Source organism: Chiloscyllium plagiosum, chromosome 13, assembly GCF_004010195.1.
Source record: "Chiloscyllium plagiosum isolate BGI_BamShark_2017 chromosome 13, ASM401019v2, whole genome shotgun sequence".
In the NCBI taxonomy this organism is placed as follows: domain Eukaryota; kingdom Metazoa; phylum Chordata; class Chondrichthyes; order Orectolobiformes; family Hemiscylliidae; genus Chiloscyllium; species Chiloscyllium plagiosum.
The window spans coordinates 75,973,422-75,992,858 of NC_057722.1; the positions used below are offsets into that span (position 1 = coordinate 75,973,422).

The following is a 19,437-nucleotide window of genomic DNA, read 5'->3' on the forward strand; positions in this document are numbered from 1 at the left end:
TAGCTTTAAATTAAGGGGGGGGGGTAGGTATAGGACAGATGTTAGGGGTAGGTTCTTTACTCAGCGAGTCGTGAATTCATGGAATGCCCTGCCAGTAGCAGTGGTGGACTCTCCCTCATTTTGGGCATTGAAGTGGGCATTGGATAGGCATATGGAGGATAGTGAGCTAGTGTAGGTTAGGTGGGCTTGGATCGGCGCAACATCGAGGGCCGAAGGGCGTGTACTGCACTGTATTCTTCTATGTTCTAAGGTTATGCTAAGGTAGTTACATCAGCACCACTCCCCACCTCTTCCTCCGCTACATTGATGACAGCATTGACGCCACTTCGTGCTCCTGAGAGGAGGTTGAGCAATTCATTAACTTCCCTCCCCACCCCTTTCCGCCTTCCGCAAAGACCATTCCCTCCGTAAACTGCTGTGCTTTTCCAACACCACTCTAATCTAGAATCTGGTTTCCAGCATCTGCAGTCCTTGCTTTTACCTCCATTAAATTCTTGTGTTTTCAGTATTGGGCCTATATTTATCCTCACTTTCCTTTTCATGTAGCTGGTTTTAAAAAAAGCTTTGAGAGTCCACAAGCTTGCATTTATGTTCACTATTTGCTTTCCAGGTCCTTCTTTGCTGGATTCCAAATTGCTCCCAGTCCTCAGGGGTACCATTATTTCTGGCATCTTTGTATGCAAGTTACTTTGAGCTAAAGCAATCATTAACTTTCTTCATTGACTACGATCATATGTCTTTCCATTTGAATGCCTGTGCAATTACTTACATCTTAATTGATATCCATTGCCTATCTTTGGGCAAATATTTTACAGAATTTTTCCAATCCACCACAGTCAACCTGTCCTTCATATGCTTGTTTCCTTTGGTCAGATTTAAGAGCCTAACTTCAAAATTAACAATGGCGCATTCAAATTTCATAAAAATCAACCATATTAGTGTTACTGTTTCTGAAATACTCCTTTGCAGTAAGGATTTTAATTAGCCATTTCTCATTACACAGCATTAATTCCAAAATTAGTTCTGGTTGCTATATTACAGGAAGGATTGCACTGGAAGGGGTGCAGAGGAAATTCAACCGAATTGCCTGCGATGGAAATTTAAGTTTGACGAGTTGTTTTCATTGGAGCAGAGAAAACAGGGGAGCGATCTGAATGTGGTGTACAAGATTATGAGGTACACAGACAAAAATGGATAAACAGCTGCTCTTCCCCTTAGTTGGAGGGTCAGGAAGGACACTGGTTCAAGGTGAGGGGCATAAGATTTAGGGGTACAAGGGTGCGAAGAAAAACCTTTTTATCCAGAGGGTAAGAATGCCTGGAGGTAGAGGTAAGCTGCCTCACATCCTTTAAAAAAAAGTACATGGATGAGAATTTGTCATGTCATAACATTCAAGATTATGGACCAAGTGCTAGTAAATGGAATTAGGTTGAAGGTCAGAGGTTTCTCACGTGTTGGTGCAGATTCAAGTGGGCCAGAGTTTCTTCCGCATTTCTATGAAAATAACCCAATCCCCAGTTGGCAAACAATGTTCCAGAAACCCATCACATACACACACAAGATTTATCCACTACAGTTCTTCGCATTAACCTGGCTAAGTCTATTCTATACTATCTACATCACATGTATCTCGGATTTCCTGATTTGTAGCATGCCAAAATTAATATTTCAGTATCTCACCAATAGTTGCTTCCCGTTGGGTGGAATAAAGAAACTGCAAACTGACTATGCCTCTATCCTTTGAAGAGCTTCGCTTACTAATGCACCGTCATCCCCTATTTGAAATGTTACTACATCTTTTCCTTATTGGCTATCCTTCTCAACAGTCAAATAGATATTCAGTTTTCAACTTATCTTGTAGTCACATCTCTAATAATAGCAATTAAATTACATCGATTTACATCAATTTTTGCATTCAAATTAGTCAGCATGGCTTTGAGGGGGGTGGGTCATGCCTCACAAGCCTTAGTGAATTCGTTGAGGATGTGACAAAACACATTGACGAAGGTAGATAAGTGCATGTGGTGTATATAGATCTTAGCAAGGCGTTTGATCAGGTTCCACATGGTAGGTCCATTTAGAAAGTAAGGAAGCATGGGATACAGGGAAATTTGGCTGTCTGGATGCAGAACTGGTTGGCCCATACAAGGCAGAGGCTGGTAGATGTAAAGTATTCAGCCTGGAACTTGGTGACCAGTGGTGTCCTGCAAGGATCCGTTCTGGGACCTATGCTCTTGGTGATTTTTAAAAATGACTTGGATGAGAAAGTGGAAGTGTGGGTTAGTAAGTTTGCTGATGACACAAAGGTTGCTGGAGTTGTGGATGGTGTGGAGGGCTGTTGTAGTTTGAAACAGGACATTGATAGGATGCAGAACTGGGTTGATAAATGGCAGATAGAGCTCAACCTGGAAACTTGTGAAATAATTCGTTTTGGAAGGTTGAACCTGAATGCATATTACATGGTTAAAGGCAGGATTCTTGGCAGTGTGGTGGAACAGAGGGATCATGGGGTTCATGTCCATACATCCTTCAAAGTTGCCACCCAAGTTGATAGAGTTGTTAAGGCGGCGTATGGTGTGTTGGCTTTCATTAGCAGGGGCATTGAGATTAAGAGCCACGAGGTTATGCTGTAGCTCCACAGAACCCTGGTTAGACTACACTTAGAATAATGTCTTCAGTTCTGGTCACCTCATTATAGGATGGATGTGGAAGCTTTAAGATAGGGTGCAGAGAAGATTTACCAGGATACTCTCTCAAATGATGGGCATGAAGAAAGGTTGAGGGAGCTACAGCTTTTCTCATTGGAGCAAAGAAGGACGAGAGGTGACTTGATACAATGATGATGAGAGGCATGGAGAGAGTAGATAGTAGGACTTTTTCCCAAGGCGGAAATGGCTATCACAAGGGAGCACAATTTTAAGGTGATTGGAGGAAGATTCAGGGGAGATGTCAGAGGTAAGTCCTTTATAGAGTGGTGGGTGCTTGGAATGCACTGCCAGCGGTGGTATCTGACTCATTAAGATCTGACTACATTAGGATCATTTAAGCACATGAATGATTATCAAATGAAGGGTATGTAGGTTATTTTGATCTTAGAGTAGTTTAAAAGGTCGGCACAACATAGAGGGCCGAAGGGCCTGTACATTGCTGTACTGTTAAATCAACTTTTCCGCAAATGCTATTATTTAGATCTGTATTTAGGTCAGCCTTATAACTGGTGTCCAGTTTGGAAAGAGGCATGCCTTTGCTTTGGCTTATTGCTCTTCTGCTTCCTTGAATTCATGTTGTTTCCCTCAAATTCAACCACTTTGAGCTTTCCTTTAGCTAATTTCCCTCTGAGGAAGTCAATCCCAATCCTGCCAAAATACAACTCATCTTCTCCTGAACTGGTCCCAATGCTTCAGAAACTGGATACCCTCTTTCCTTCCCAATTTTTTAGCTACATGTTCAATTCCTCAATTCTTCTGATTTGATACACACGAATATATGGAGCTGTATACAATTCTGCATTTAGAATTTTGGAGGTCCTGCTTTTCAATTGCCTTCCTATTCCCTCAAATCTGCTTTCACTTTTGCATCTCACGTCCTACTCAAGTCGTCGATACTGAAATGGACCATGACCTCTGGCTGCTCACCCTCCCCAAGAAAGTCATGTCTCAGAAAAAGCTATATTCTTGACCTTAGCACCAGGAAGATAACATACCAGCTTGGAATCACATTTATGGCAGCAGAAATGCCAACGTTTTCCTCAAACTACAAAATGCCCCATCATTACTGTATTCCACTTTTCTTTTTCCCCATTATGTATCAGTGACTTGATTCTAACTGTAGTTTTGAAGGAACTGCTGCCCACAGAATCCAAAGCAAAAAACAAAGCAATCACCCATCCTTTATTTCTTGCACTTTCTTAAGCTGTGGTGTGACCACATCCTAAGCATGCTATCCACATAGCCCTCTGCCTCACTATGCACAATGACTCCAGCTCTGACTCAAATTGCGAAACAGGAAGCTCTAACTTTTCTATATGGTGATGCTTCCTGCTGTGTTCACCTGGGACACAAGGTGCTTCAGGTTTTCTACATGCTACTTGGCCAGATGGCCATACCATATTTTATCCATACCAATTTATTACAAGTGAAATTACTCACCAAGGAATGCCTTCAGCTGTAATTGAGGAGCCAAACACTGGGTGGTTAAGTAAGTAACTAAAGGGATTGGAAGGAAAATAGAAGAGCACCTCCTCTCCTCTTCACCTACTCAAACTAATCCTGCATGAAAGTTCCACTCCACTTAAAATCTACAAATGGAATACTTTTATCCGTTTTGTTTATACTTAAATGATGTCAGCTAGAACGGTATAACCAGCAGTTACCTTCCCTACAGGACATTTGTGAACCAGATAGGCTTTTCCAACAATTAATAATGATTCCAAGATCATTAGATTTGATTCCAGATTTAAAAGGAATTCAAATTCTGCCATCTGTTATGACAGGATTCAACCCTTGGTCTCCAGCATGTTCCTGAGTCTCTGGATTGATGGCCTAATGAAAACCCCACGAGGTCATCACCATCCCTAGTCTGAACTTGGGTATGGAGTGACGGTCTAAGGAAAACAGGTTGAGCAGATTAGTCTTGTGCTTCTTAGAGTTAAGGATTAGACACAACCTTATTGAAACGTGCAAGACTTGGAAAAGGTTGTTCCCCTTTTTGGGAGTGTCTCGGACATGATCTCAGAATAAGGAGTTGCACATTTAACACAGTTGAGGAGTTTCTTCTCTCAGTAGTGAATGTATGGAATTCTTTACTGCGGAGGGCTGAGGCTGGGTTATTAAGTATACTCAAGGCCAAGACAGACAAATCTTTAATTAGTAAGGAAATCAAGGGTTATGGACAAAGGTGAGGAAAGTGGGGATGTGGATGATCAGATCAGCCCAGCCATGATTTAACTGATGGACTGGCAATCTCGATAGGCTGAATGGCCCACTTCAGCCTTATAATCTTGTTGTCTTACACTAGTTGAGGCCGAAACTATTTTGTAAAAGTTTATCATATAGAGCATTACAGCAATATGGAATGACAGCTTTAATGAACCTATCCTGTAATTTTGCATAAGACAAAATAGATCTTACCCAATAAAGAAACGATCTTTAAGTCTATGCTTTTTTTTTTCTCACTACCATATTTTATTTAATGGTTACATTTTAAAATTAAATTTGAAAATAAGTTAGGGGTAATTAATTGAAACAAGGAGGGTCTCAACAGGAAAACTGCAATTTTGTGAAAATATGCACATTTTAAAACCAAGCTATCATTCACCAGTGCTTTTATAACTTTGTTATCCATATTTACAACATTCCCCCACGATCACACCTTCCTATGAGGGGGACTGGGAAGATATCAGGATACTAAATTGAGCATTTTTTTTTGCGATGGTACATCACACTCCATAAGTTTAGCGATGGTGCAGAATTGAAATCGCTTCACGACATTTGCAGTACAAGTTGGATGCCAAGTCAAAATTCTACATAATAAAGTGAGACTCCACCTATAAAGGTCATGCGTTTCACATGAAAACAGGTCATATCTACATTACAACTAAATGTTGATGAAAGCAAAACTTCAATTTTCTTAAACCTCTGGACTCTAACGTAATCTAAAAATAAAACATTCTTCAAAGGGAAATACTTTGGTTTTGGTTAACTGGAGAATTGAAATTCAGATACTCAATAGTTTGGTATGGGGGGGCTGCGGGTGTGAGAGCAAGATTAACAGTATGACTTGCATGTGGCTTTCTTCCTATGCAACTGCTACCTTTGTCCTTCCAGGTGGCAGTTGTACAGGATTGTAAAGCATTGAGCCTTGTTGAATTTCTGCTGGGATCCTGCAGATGACAGATATTGTTGATATTGAGAATCCAGCAGAGGAAGTGGATGTGCTCCCCAAGCAGACTGCTGTGTCCTGGATGGTGTCAAGCAAACTGCACTCAAAGGTTTTGTGGAGCCGCCACCTTTATCATCAAGTTGGTTATCTTTTCATGAACATTCATGACTGGGATGCAGCAGGACTGCAGAGCTTATATCTAATCTATTGGTTGTGGAATAACTTCGCCCTGTCTAACATGCTGCTTATGCTGTTGGTATACAATTAGTCTTATGTTGTAGCTTCACCAAGTTGACACGTCATTTTTAGGCATGCCTTGTGCTGCTCCTGGCATACGCACCTGCACACTTCATAGAAGGAAAATTGATTCCTGAGCTTGATCCTATTGGAACAGTTAGGGATATGCCAGGCCTCGAGGTTGTAGATAATGTTAGAGTACAATTCTGATAATCCACAGGGCCTACAGGAATCCCTGCTTTAAGTTGCTGGATCTGTTCAAAGCCTATCCTCTTTGATTTCATATTGTGGAGATTGTGGAAGTATGTTTTGCATGTTATCTTGAGAAATCATACCTTACTTAAGTAAACAGGGTAATAGAACAAAACGCAGAACATAGCGTTACAGTTGGAAATGTGTTGCTGGAAAAGCGCAGGTCAGGCAGCATCCAGGGAACAGGAGAATCGACGTTTCGGGCATAAGCCCTTCTTCAGGAAGGAAATGTGGCTGTGGTAGCGAGTCTGTTTGAGAATGTGGCTGAAGAGCTTCTGTGCAGAGGAGATGACCTGGGGGGTGCAGTGAGAGAGGGACTCACTGAAATCTTTGTAGATTCCTGAAGAAGGGCTTATGCCCGAAACGTCGATTCTCCTGTTCCCTGGATGCTGCCTCCAGCAACACATTTCCAGCTCTGATCTCCAGCATCTGCAGACCTCACTTTCTCCTCATAGTGTTACAGTTACAGAGAAAGATTAACTCTAATATATGAGAGGTCTGTTCAGAAGACTGGTAGCAGCAGAAAAGCTGTTCTTCAATGTGTTGGTACGTGGTTTCAAATCTTTATCTTCTGTGCAACTTAAGAAGGTGGAAGAAAGTATAACCGGGGTGGGAGGGGTATTTGATTATGTTGGTTCTTTCCGAAGGCAGCGGAAAGTGTTATTGGAATCAACAGAAGGAAGGCTGGTTTGTGTAATGGACTAGACTGCATTCACAACTCTATTTCTTTCTGGATAGAATGCTTTCAGTGGTGCACCCATAAAAATTGGTAAGTGTTATTGTGGACATGCAAATTTCCTTAGCCTTTTGAGAAAGTAGAGGAATTGGTATGCTTTCTTGATTATAGCGTCAATGTGACTGGATCAAGACAGATTATTGGTGACATTCTCTCTTAGGAACATTAAGTTCTCAAACATCTCCACTTCAGCACCATGGAGGCAGACAGAGACATGCCCTCCACTCCGCTTCCTGAAGTCAATAACCAGCTCCTTTGTTTTCCTGACATTGAAGGAGTTGGTGTCTTTACAGGATGTCACTAAGTTACGTATTTCTTTCCTGTACTCTGTCTCGGTGTTGTTTGAGATCCAATCCTCTAAGATGTTGTCATCAACAAATTTGTAAACTGAATTATAGCTGAATTTGGCCACACAGCCGTGAATGTATAATGGGCTGAGTACACACAGGGCTAGTGCCAGATAACATAGAAAGATATCAAGGTGAAGAGGAGTCTTTTGTTCCACAAGCCTGCTAACACTGAAGCAGCCGAGATCCTAACTTAGTACAGTTACTAGCCTACTTACCATCATTGGACCCCATACTAATAAGTTCATCAGAGTCAACATTATGTACTATGGCAGCTTTGTATCCAGCCCGCTGAGCATTCAATACCTGAGGAAAACAAACAGGAATATTAGATTGAATGTGGTTAGACTGCCAGTAAATGTATATTACAGGAAAACTGGCTTTTACAATAAAATGAGAATTATAAACTGTAGAAACAATCGAACTATGCCTATTTGTTAGAGAAGAGTGGATTCTACTGTGGTATATTTAAAGATGAAGCTTAATGACAAAATTAAGTGTTGATGAATTTTTAAATAACTATATTCCTGAACAAATGACTTCATGGCCACCATCTGAAACTTAACTACTTTAAAAGGTGTAACATAAATGGTTGGTGAAGGGCTGGCCACAGCAGAGAACTATACTCAATTAAGAGCGAGGGCCTCTCTCAATACCCTTAAATACTATAGGAGACTAACATTAGTCAGGTGAAGGCCAGGATACAGAACTGCACAATATAAAGTCCACATGCAGGTGGTTACGGCACAGGTGGCCACTATTTGGCTCTCAAACAGCATTTCAGTGTACCATCCCCTTGACCTTTTCCTTGTGATCTTAAATATTTCTTCAGATTGTGTTCTAACTTTCTTTTGAAAGCCAAGACAACCTGCATTCCATTGCAACCTCAGATAGGCGGTTCCAGCTGTAAGTAATCCGTGCTTCACAGCTCTACAATTTGGTCTGAAGAGTCAGCTTGATGTCACGCCACGCATGTTTTTAAAGAGGTGGCAAAGGTGACAGTTGCTTTTCCTGGATATCTGCATTGAGCCCTGCATTAATAGGGATGTTAACACTTCGGATCCAAGTTAGCAGAATTTTCTAACTCCCTGCAATGAGGCTTCCTTGCTGTGTAGAGTAAAAGGAGAACCTGTGAAAGCAAACCTTAGCAGAAGGGTTTCCATTTAAACAGCTAGTACCATGTAGATATGCAGTATGTGCCTTTGCATTCATGCTAGGTCAGAGATGGTAAACTCTACAATCTGTCCAACTGAAAGCAAAATGCACAGAAGTCAAAGGAAACAGAAAAGATAATATAAATAGTTCTTCTATTTGGGATGGTTGTTTTCTTGTGTAACCTTGCACTATATAAAAATCACGCAGTAGAAATAGCACATAAAGTGTTGCCAAGGCAATCACGTTATAGCCAACACACATTGTAAAAGCTCATGCTTTAGAAACAGCGTCCCCTAATTGTCAATCACCTTAGAGCTAATTTGTGGTGACGAACACACGTTATAGTGAAATGACCTGTACCAAAATTGGGGGCTAGCAGTTTCATGGCGACAAATACAGCTGCCAAATGTCTTGCCAAACTGTACAGTACACACAGGTTATCGTGGAATAGAAGAACACTCGAGTCTGATGGAGAGCCAAGTTTTCCGAAGGTTTGCAAAGTTCTGTCCTACTGACTGTGTTGAGTACTTTAATGAGCAAGGCTAAAAAGGTACATCTTGTTCTCTACATTTCTTCATCTGACATATGAATTTGAGCATGGATAGATGCAATTCACTGCTGTTACTTTTAGGAAACTCTGATTGCTAGTACCAATAAAACAACATGCATAATCTGTAGTTGCCAAGAGCTGCAGCCCTACTCTCACTGCAGTATTTTGGAAGTAAATGGTCTTGAAACGGTTAATTTAGGAAAAAAGAGCAAACACGTGAGAAGAATAGTTTACAGGGCCATGAACTTAAGTAACAAATTAACAGAACAGAACACAAACAGATTTCATCAGAAAGGCTGCCAAAGGTTTGGTTTGGCAAACACTGGAAGCATGTTCAATCAATTTTCTTTTGTTCTGCTTGTCATTTTCTTTTAAAAATCCACAGACGAGTCCCAGAGAAAGGAGCCGACAAATTGATAGACTATGTTCTGAAACGTCTCAGCATTTGCAAACCTTCTTACAAACTGCTTTCAACTGCAAGATAAGATAGAGATTCAAAACCAAAGACCACCAGTTATCTGTAGGACTAAACCATTCTGCTAACAGCCACAGAATAAATTATTGCGTAAACTTTGAAGAGTTTTGAATCTTTCCAGTGCGAGAGAGACAATGCGTTACAGTTTACATTGACAACCAAGTTGCAGCACTTCATATTTGTCAATGAGATAGCTGGCTTATTGAAGTCTTTACAATAAAAGGAGTTTCAGGGTGGTTGTCTATTAGTCACTAAATGACTTAAAAAAAGGAATGTCAGGCCAGAAAAGATCAGTGCAGACTATCTGGTTATTTCAGGAAATGTTATTTCTTACTGTTCATACTAATCATAGAATCAGAATCCCTACAGTGTGGCAACAGGCCCTTCAGCCCAACAAGTGCACACTGACTCTCCAAAGAGTATCCCACCCAAACCCATTCCTCTATATTTACCTCTGCCTAATGCACCTAACCTACACACCCCTGAACACTATGGGCAATTTAGCATGGCCAATCACCCTAACCTGCACATCTTTGGATTGTGGGAGGAAACCGGAGCACCTGGAGGAAACCCACGCGGACATGCGGAAAATGTCTGTGTGGAGTTTGCAGTCACCTGAGGCTTGAATCGAACCCAGGTCCCTGGCACTGTGAGGTAGCAGTGCTAACCAATGAGCCACCATGCCACCTGAAATCAAAAAGGTTTCTGAAACGCTTGTACAACCCTTACTAATTTGCTGACAACCAGCTTCATTTCTCAAATTAGGCTTTAAACCTTTTTCGTTGCTATGGATGGCACTGGTAAAGCCTGCATTTGTCACCCATCTCTAATTACCTTTGAACTAAGTGGCTTGTGTGGATACCAGAAGAAGTCAGGTTCTGGATCTATGGGTGGTTTTGATGCACAGGGAAGAACAATGGCAGGGGTATAGTGACATTGAACTCAATAGTAAGAGGAACAGACAGGCATTTCTGTGGCTGCAAAACAGATTCCTGGATGGCATGTTAGCTCCCTGATGCCAGGGTGAAAGATATCTTAAAGCACCTGCAGGTCATGTTGAAGATAGAAGGTGAACAGCCATTTATAGTGGTATATACTGATACCAAAGCTGTAGGTTTAAAAACAAAGGATAGAGACAAGCATAATATAGAAAGTTAGGCTATAAACTAAATGTAGGACTTCAAAAGGTAGCAATCTCAAGATTACCACTAGTGACACACACTAGTGTCAGTTAAAGTAACAAGATGTAGGAGATGAATACATGGATGGAAAAATGGTGGAGACAGAATGGATTCAGATGTCAGAGGATGTGGTGGAGGCTGGTACAATTGCAACATTTAAGAGGCATCTGGATGGGTATATGACTGGAAGGGTTTGAAAGGATATGGGCCGGGTGCTGGCAGATGGGACTAGATTGGGTTGCAATATCTGGTCGGCATGGACAGGTTGGACCGAAGGGTCTGTTTCCATGCTGTACATCTCCATGACTCTATTCCTGGGACATTGGGACCAGTTCTGTGGAAGGTGGGACTGGTAAAAAAGAAAGATGGGCTGCATCCGGGCAGGACTGGAACCAACATCCTTGGGGTGGGCGATGGGAACGTGAACAGAGAATGAACGGAAAGAAACAAAAAAAACTAAAAGTGGAAAGCAGAACAAACATGGGGAGTAAAACAAATGGGGTCATATTGCGAAATAAAGCTATGGTGACTAACAAGGTTAAAAAGATAAATTGCAAGGCTGTGTCTCTCAATGTGTGGAACATTCAAGATAACGCAGACAATGCAAATAGATAAACTTAAGATACAGTTGCAGATACTCAATCTGTTCCGTGGCACTCTGGTCTTAACTCAAATTTCTTACTCACCTCTTTCCAGTTTTAATTGCCTACCAACATCATTCTCACAGGTTGAAAACTTCTACATCAACTCAGGTTGGAGAATTCACAAAATAAACCTCCACAATAGCTTCTGCTAGGAAGAAACTGCTGTTCAACACTGAAAGACTGATTTTTGAGTAGCCCCATGGTTTGTTTTCTATATGTCTCATGAAATTTTAACTGAACACTTCATTAACACTACAAGTTAAGTGCATGGCAAAACACCCAGATCATGTGTCTTCTGTAAATAATGTTTTTAGTTCACTAGTCCAGATGACATTCTAACATCTTTAAAAACCACTGACCTTCACAGAATAGAAACCACACATGTATTTTGCCTCTACTTTAAAACCCACAATTATAACAATACAGTTATTACATTATATATATCTTATTGATTGAGCAAGGCATAATCAATTACTGTACCTATAAATCAGAAAAACTTGCTCATTCCTTTCACAATGCACATGGTTACCCTGATCTACCTATCAGTATCCCCAAATCCCTCAAATATCTTCCATTTTTATCATTTATCAATTCACGATTTTTTGCATCTGTCTACACGATATTTTCTCTTCTGATTTTTCAAAATTGTCATCTATTTTAGATATACAGGTTCTCTAATAGGGACAACACTACATTGGAGTGGTGCTGAAAAGCACAGGTCAGGCAGCATCTGAGGAGCAGCTTTCAGGCTTTTGCCTGAAACGTCAAATTTCCTGCCCCTCAGATGCTGCCTGACCTGCTGTGCTTTTCCAGCACAACTCTAATCTAGGCTCTGATCTCCAGCATCTGCAGTCCTCACTTTTGCCACAATACTATATTGGAAAGCAGAATTGATTTTTTTCTGGAAAATTGATATGTTTTTGAAAATCTTGTACCGTGTCTTTCTACTCTGATGAAGCATACCAAACAAAAAAATTAGGAATGCAAGAATCTTTATGAACAAAGGCAGAATCCGCTAAAAATTTACAATAATTCACATAATTCTGGATTCATTCTTTTTGAAAGTGCTTTCACAAGACAAGTTCAGCGTGGCCAAAACTGCTCGGTTGTTTCACTTCATTGTATTGCAGTGCTTGATTGAGTCCTGATACCACATCAGGCTCAATTTACAACATAACTGCAACTTCAGCAAAAGAAGCTATTTTGCATTGGTACTGGTACACATGTTCCCATCATAACAAAATGCCAAATCACCTAAAATGGATTCTTAGAACACCAATGCTATCAATGTCTGAAAAAAGTTACCATTTTTAAAAGAAAGGCATTCATGGGATATGGTATCACTTGATAGGCCAACATTTGTTGCCCACCCCCAACTACTTCAAGGTTGTAGTGGTGAGTTGATTTTTTGAACGACTGCAGTCCTTGGGGATTAGATGCACAGAATTGCCGAGGGGAAGCCAGTTCCAGTACTCTAATCTAGCAACATTGAAGGAATGGTGATATGTTCCAAGTAAAGATGATGTTTAGCTTGGACAGAAACCTGCAGATAGTGGTGCTCCCACACATCCACTGCACATCTTTGAACAATGCTGTTGAAAAAGCCTGGGTGAGTTCCTGCAGAACATAGATGGTACAGCTCAGTTGTCAAAGTTTGAACCAAGATTGTAACGAGGTCAGGATCCAAGTGTCTCTGGCAGAACCCAAACTATGTCTCATTAAGCAAATTATTGCTGAGCAAGTGCCGCTTGACATCATTATTGAATGACCCCTCCATCCCTTTGCTGATTATAAAGAGTAGGCAAGTTGGCAATTGGTCACATTGGATTTGTCCTGCTTTTAGTGACAAGGACATAGCAGGGCAATTTTATAATTCATGGAGCTTAGATAGAGTTGCTTCAAATTTTGTTGCACCGGTCTCCAACTCTATTGTCAGAATGTTGTCAGGGTTGAAAGCAATATCCATCATCTTTAATCGTTCTTGGTCTCACAGAGTTAAGCCAATTAGTTAAAAATAGCCTCTGATGGAAGCTAAGGAGGATCATATACATAGCAATTCTAGCTGAAGATGAATGCAATTGCTTCAGCCTCATCCTTTGTGCAAGTGCGAGAGGTACGATTGGGGAGGGGGGGGGGGGGGTGGTGGGTTAATATTTGTAGAGCCTCCTTGACCACCATTTCTGACTGGATGTAGCAGGACTATAAAACCTAGATTTAGTTGTTTAGCTGTAGGATAACATAGCCTTATCTATCACATGCTGCTTCCGCTGCTTGGCATGCACCGCATTGTAACTTTGTAAAAATTCATTCATGGAATGTGAGCATCACTGATTGGCCAGCATTTATTGCCCATCCCTAGTTAACTTGGCGAAGATGGTGTTGAGCTGCCTGCTTAAACCACTGCAGGCCATATGCTATAGGTTGGCCCACAATGCCATTAGGGAGAGTGTTCCAGAATTCAGATTCAGTAAGACTGATGGTACAACAATATTTCCCAGTCAGGATGGGGAGTGGCTTGGACAGTAACTTGTAAGTGGTGGCATTCCTATGTATCTGTTGCCCTCATCCTTCTATATGGAAGTGCTAGATCTGTTCAAAGTCATAGAACATAGAACAATGCAGCGCAGAACAGGCACTTCAGCCCTCGATGTTGCGCCAACCCATGAAATATTCTCAGCTCGTCCCCCTACATTATCCCATGTGCTCATCCAAGGATTGTTTAAATCTCCCTAATGTGGCTGAGTTAACTACATTCACAGGTAGGGCATTCCACGCCCTTACCACTGAGTAAAGAACCTGCCTCTGACATCTGTTTTAAATCTATCACCGCTCAATTTGTAGTTATGTCCCCTTGTACAAGCTGACACCATCATCCTAGGAAAATGACTTTCACTGTCTACCCTATCTAATCCTCTGATCATCTTGTATGTCTCTATCAAATCCCCTCCTGCCTTCTTCTTCGCAATGAGAACAGACCCAAGTGTCTCAGCCTTTCCTCATAAGACCTTCCCTCCAGACCAAGCAACATCCTGATAAATCTCCGATGCACCTTTTCCAATGCTTCCACATCCTTTCTGAAATATGGCAACCAGAACTGTACACAATATTCCAAGTGTGGCTGTACTAACGCTTTGTATAGTTGCAGCATAATATTATGGCTCCAGACCTCAATCCCCCTACAAATGAAACCTAACACACTGTATGCCTTCTTAACAGCACAATCAACCTGGGTGGCAACTTTCAGGGATCTATGTACATGGACACCAAGATCCCTCTGCACATCCACACTAAAAAGAATCTTTTCATTGACCCAGTACTCCACCTTCCTGTTATTCTTCCCGAAGTGCATCACCTCACATTTAGCTGCTTTCAACTCCATTTGCCACCCCTCAGCCCAATCCTGCAGCTTATCTAAATCCCCCTGCAATCTGTAACATTCTTCTAAACTGTCCGCTACTCCACCGACTTTAGTATCATCTGCAAATTTACTAATCCATCCACCTATGCCTGCGTCTAAGTCATTTATGAAAATGACAAACAGCAGTGGTCCCAAAATAGATCCTTGTGCCACACCACTAGTAACTGGACTCCAGGCTGAATATTTTCCATCAACCACCACTTGCTGCTTTCTTTCAGAAAGCCAGTTTCTAATCCAAACTGCTAAAGCACCCTCTATCCCATGCCTCTGCATTTTCTCCAGCAGCCTACCATGTGGAACCTTATCAAAGGCTTTACTGAAGTCTATGGACAACGTCAACTGTCCTACTTTCATCGACATGTTTGGTCACCCCTCTCAAAAAATCTCAATGAGGTTTGTGAGACATGACCTGCCTTGATGAAACCACGTTGACTATCTGAAATCAAATTGTTGCTTGCGAGATGATTATAAATTTCATCTCTTATAATCCTTTCCAAAGCCTTTCCTACAACAGACATAAGGCTCACTGGTCTACAATTACCTGGGTCATCTCGACTGCCCTTCTTGAACAAGGGCACAAGATTTGCAATCCTCCAGTCCTCTGGTACTAAACCTGCAGACAATGACGACTCAAAACCAAAGGCTCTGCTATCTCCTTCCTAGCTTCCCAGGGAATCCTCGGATAGATCCCATCCAGCCCAGGGGATTTGTCTGCTTTCACTCCTAGGATTGATAACACCTGCTCGTAACTAACCTTGATCCTCCTAGTCTAATATCTCGTACCGCATTCTTCTCCTTTACAATATTCTCCTTTTCCTGAGTGAAAACTGATGAGAAATGTTCGTTTAGCAACCTTGTCCTATTTGGTCTGTCCTATTTAGCACAATGATAGTGGCACACACATGGAGGTTATTCTCAATGTGAAGATGAGACTTCATCTCCAGAAAGACGATGTGGTGAGGTCAAGTATGTTTTTGCCTCGTTGGTCTCCTTGCCATCTGTCACATTGGATACTGAAATCCTCCATCCAGAGTACATTTTGCACTCTTGCCACACTCAGTGCTTCCTCCAAGTGTTGTTGAAAATGGTGAGTACTGATTCATCCCATCTTTAACCTGAAGCCACGGGACTTCATGGGGTCCAGAGTCAATGGCGAGGATGCCCAGGGCAACTCCCTCCTGACTGTATACCACTTTGGCAAGACAGACCCAAAAGGGGTGGTAGCAATGGGAGAGGACACATCTAGGGATAATGGTATCTGGGACATTGTCTGCAAGACATGATTCAATGGGCACGACTGGGTCAAGCTGATCCTTGACTATTCCAAGATAGCTCGCCCAATTTCAGCACTAGCCCCCAGTATTAATAATGAGGACTCGGTGGGGTCAACATGACTGACTATGCCTTTGTCTTTTCTGGTGCCTCGGTCAATGTCAGGTGGTCCGTTTATTTTTTTTTAAACCTTGTCACAATGGTTATAATGGACGGGCTTGCTCAGCCATTTCAGAGGGTAGTTAAGAGTCAACCACATTGCTATAGGTCTGGAGTCACATGTAGGCCAGACCAGGTGGGGACGGCATATTTCCTTTCCTCAGGCATTAGTGAGTCCTGTTAGCATTTTATAGGTTTATAAGCATTCTTCTAAACTTCAGTGAATGTAGTGTGAACCAATCCAATCTGTCTTCATACGTCAGTCATGTCATCCCTGGAATCAATCTTTTGCAGCACTTCCTCCATTGCCAGAACATCCATCCTCAGATTAGGAGACCAAAATTGCACACAATATTCTAGGTGTGGTCTCACCAAGTCCCTGCACAACTGCAGCAAGACATCCCAGCTCCTTCACTTGAATCATTTAGCTATGAGAGCCAATATTTCATTTGCTTTCTTTCAGTGACTGATGTAAAGGACACCTGGATCTTGGTGGACAACCCCCTTTCCCAGTCTATCACCAGTCAGGTTGCGATCCACGTTCCTGTTTTTGCTATTGAAGTGGATAACCTCATAATAATCCACATTATGTTTCATTGCCATAATTTGTTTTCGATGCCCAACATTGATTAAATTTAATCACAAAACATAGCTAACTCCATCGCCCCATCTCTGTCCAATACCCTTCAAAGAAATCTATGAACCGCAGATTTAATATTAACAAGTGAACAACAACACAGCATGAATTTCCATATATGTGTGAAATTACCAAACTTAAGAGTCAGTCATTCAATAAGGAAACAGATGCTCCAGTCCAACTCATTGATGCTGATGAGACATCCCAGTCTGAACTAGTTCTATTTGCCAGCATTTGGCCCATATCCCTCTAAACCCTCCCTATTCATAAACCCATCCAAACGCCTTATGAATACTGAAATTGCACCCCCTCCTCCACCATTTCCTCTGGCAGCTTGTTCTGCATGAAAACATTACCCCTTCTCCCCTTTGTGGGTAGAAGTGTTTCTTAGCATCACTCCGAGAAGCCTGGTTCTAATACTTAAGCAATACTGCTGACTCAGTCTTCAAATCAACAGGAATAGTTTTCTTTTATCAATTCCACTTGACTTTTTCAACATCTTTTCTGTTCTGTTGAAGAATGGTTAGTTGAACATGTTTAGAATCGAGTCTAAGATTTTAACTTTTTCCCCTCTCATGATAGAAATTAAATTTATTGGACAGGCAGCTAAAATGGAACTATTAACCTTTCCTCTTTGTCAATTCACATTTTATTGATTGCACCTCTGAGCAGTTTCGTGCTATTGAAAGTTATACTTTACTAACAGGATTAACCTTGGTTGCTGTGACCTTTTCCCTTCAACTTACCCTTTGTGAGCCAGTGAGAAAACCAAGTGAAAAACATACAATCTTATTTTGTACATGCTTTCTTCCATTTTCAAAGAAGCCGAATTGAGAAAGCATAAATAACACCACCTGCAGAGATATTAAAATCTGGAATGCTCAGGTTTTATTCATGGTAACCTTCCTCCACTTTCAAAGTGCATTTTATTCTTTGAATGCAACAATTTATTTCTTGCAGAAATACTTGGTGTGGGGGTTATGGAGAGAAAATACTGCTTCTAACAGCTGGGAAGTAACATGACAACACTCCAGGAATACATCCAACGATTTTATAACCAGAGTGGTCTCAGGCCTGAAAGGTTAACTGCATCTCCTTACATGTTGCTAGCCTTACTGAGTATTTGTAGAATCTTCTGTTGTTCTTTCAGGTTTCCAACATCTGCAGAGTATGATGCTTTTGAAATGATACAAATTGGTCAGCTTATAGGCAAGCAATTGCAGGTCACAAATCTTCATAAAATCTTCTTGGTATAATTGAACAGTCAAGCCAATTAAACGGACTACAAAATCCCTTAGTGGAAATCATTTCTTTATGGTAATTCATGAATTTGTCCTACACAGGTAAACTGCAAATGAATGTAAAGCCCTTATAACCTATTCTGTGTTTTGTTCATTTTATTAACATGTTCTATTTTAAAAAGTACAGCTAGTACATAATATTTCAATTGTAATCTGGACCCCACAAGTTTCCTTATATCCTGCATCATCTAATTCTATCCCTATAATCTATATCACCTTTGGAGTGGGGCTTTACCTCATCACCTTCTGATTCAGTGGTAGGAATATGACCAGTGTGTCAAGGCTGACGTGCACACAAGGTTTGTATCCACTGCACCACCGCCTTTCTTCCATACTTGTCAAGCGTGTAATTTAGAAACATTCTTCTGCTCTTTTCTGTGTACATGTTCCAACCATGCCAGAATCAATTCTCAAATATTTCAACAGCGCTACAAGAGTTTTTTTTAAATTGGTCTGCCTTGCCTATTGTTAAAGCATGTAACAAATGAACAGCCAAACCAATTAATGCTTAACTATTCACATGACTGGCAGTTACTTTTGATCAGATCTGCCAATTATGCAAATGCCAGAATGCCAGGCAACTGTGCTCAAAATTGATTTAATGAGCTGAAGTTATTTATTAAACCAAGTTAAGATGAAACAGGGTTTGATAAGTTAGCCAATTCCTCAGTTAGAAAAGATTACAAGAAAAAAAAGATTAACTATTAGATCACTTGTTCAGCTTTTGTTTAAAAGGATATAGACTTATGCACTGTAAAGTCATAGTTTTGTACAATGGTAGGATATTCAAGCCAGTTTGCTGCTATGTCCTTCATTTTCAGTGTCTTCAGTATGGTCTTATGTTGGGATATGGGCTCAAGTAAAGGAAATTTAGAAGTCCAAGATAAAATTGAAGGTAACAGAAGACTGTAACAATGTGGGACAGGAAGAGAACAGAGTTGAAACAGCATCCAAGGAGCTTCGAAATCGACGTTCCGGGTAAAAGCCCTTCATCAGGAATGAAGGCAGTGAGCCTGAAGCGTGGAGAGATAAGCTAGAGGAGGGTGGGGGTGGGGAGAAAGTAGCATAGAGTACAATGGGTGAGTGGGGGAGGGGATGAACTGCATTACACTTCTTCCCACCCTACCTCTTGCAAAAATGCCATCCTGTATTCCCAATTCCTCCGCCTCCGCCGTATCTGCTCCCAGGAGGAC

At 41.2% G+C, this 19,437-nt stretch overlaps 1 protein-coding gene across 1 annotated transcript in view; it reads right to left on the bottom strand.

Annotated features, from left to right (window-relative positions):
* The window catches only part of rnf13 (ring finger protein 13), a 213,358-nt gene that overhangs the window by 110,304 nt on the left and 83,617 nt on the right, over window positions 1-19,437 (bottom strand). The window contains exon 4 of the mRNA XM_043702760.1: window positions 7,671-7,758. Within this exon, the coding sequence (XP_043558695.1) occupies window positions 7,671-7,758 (88 nt within the window). The remainder of the gene's footprint in view (window positions 1-7,670; window positions 7,759-19,437) is intronic.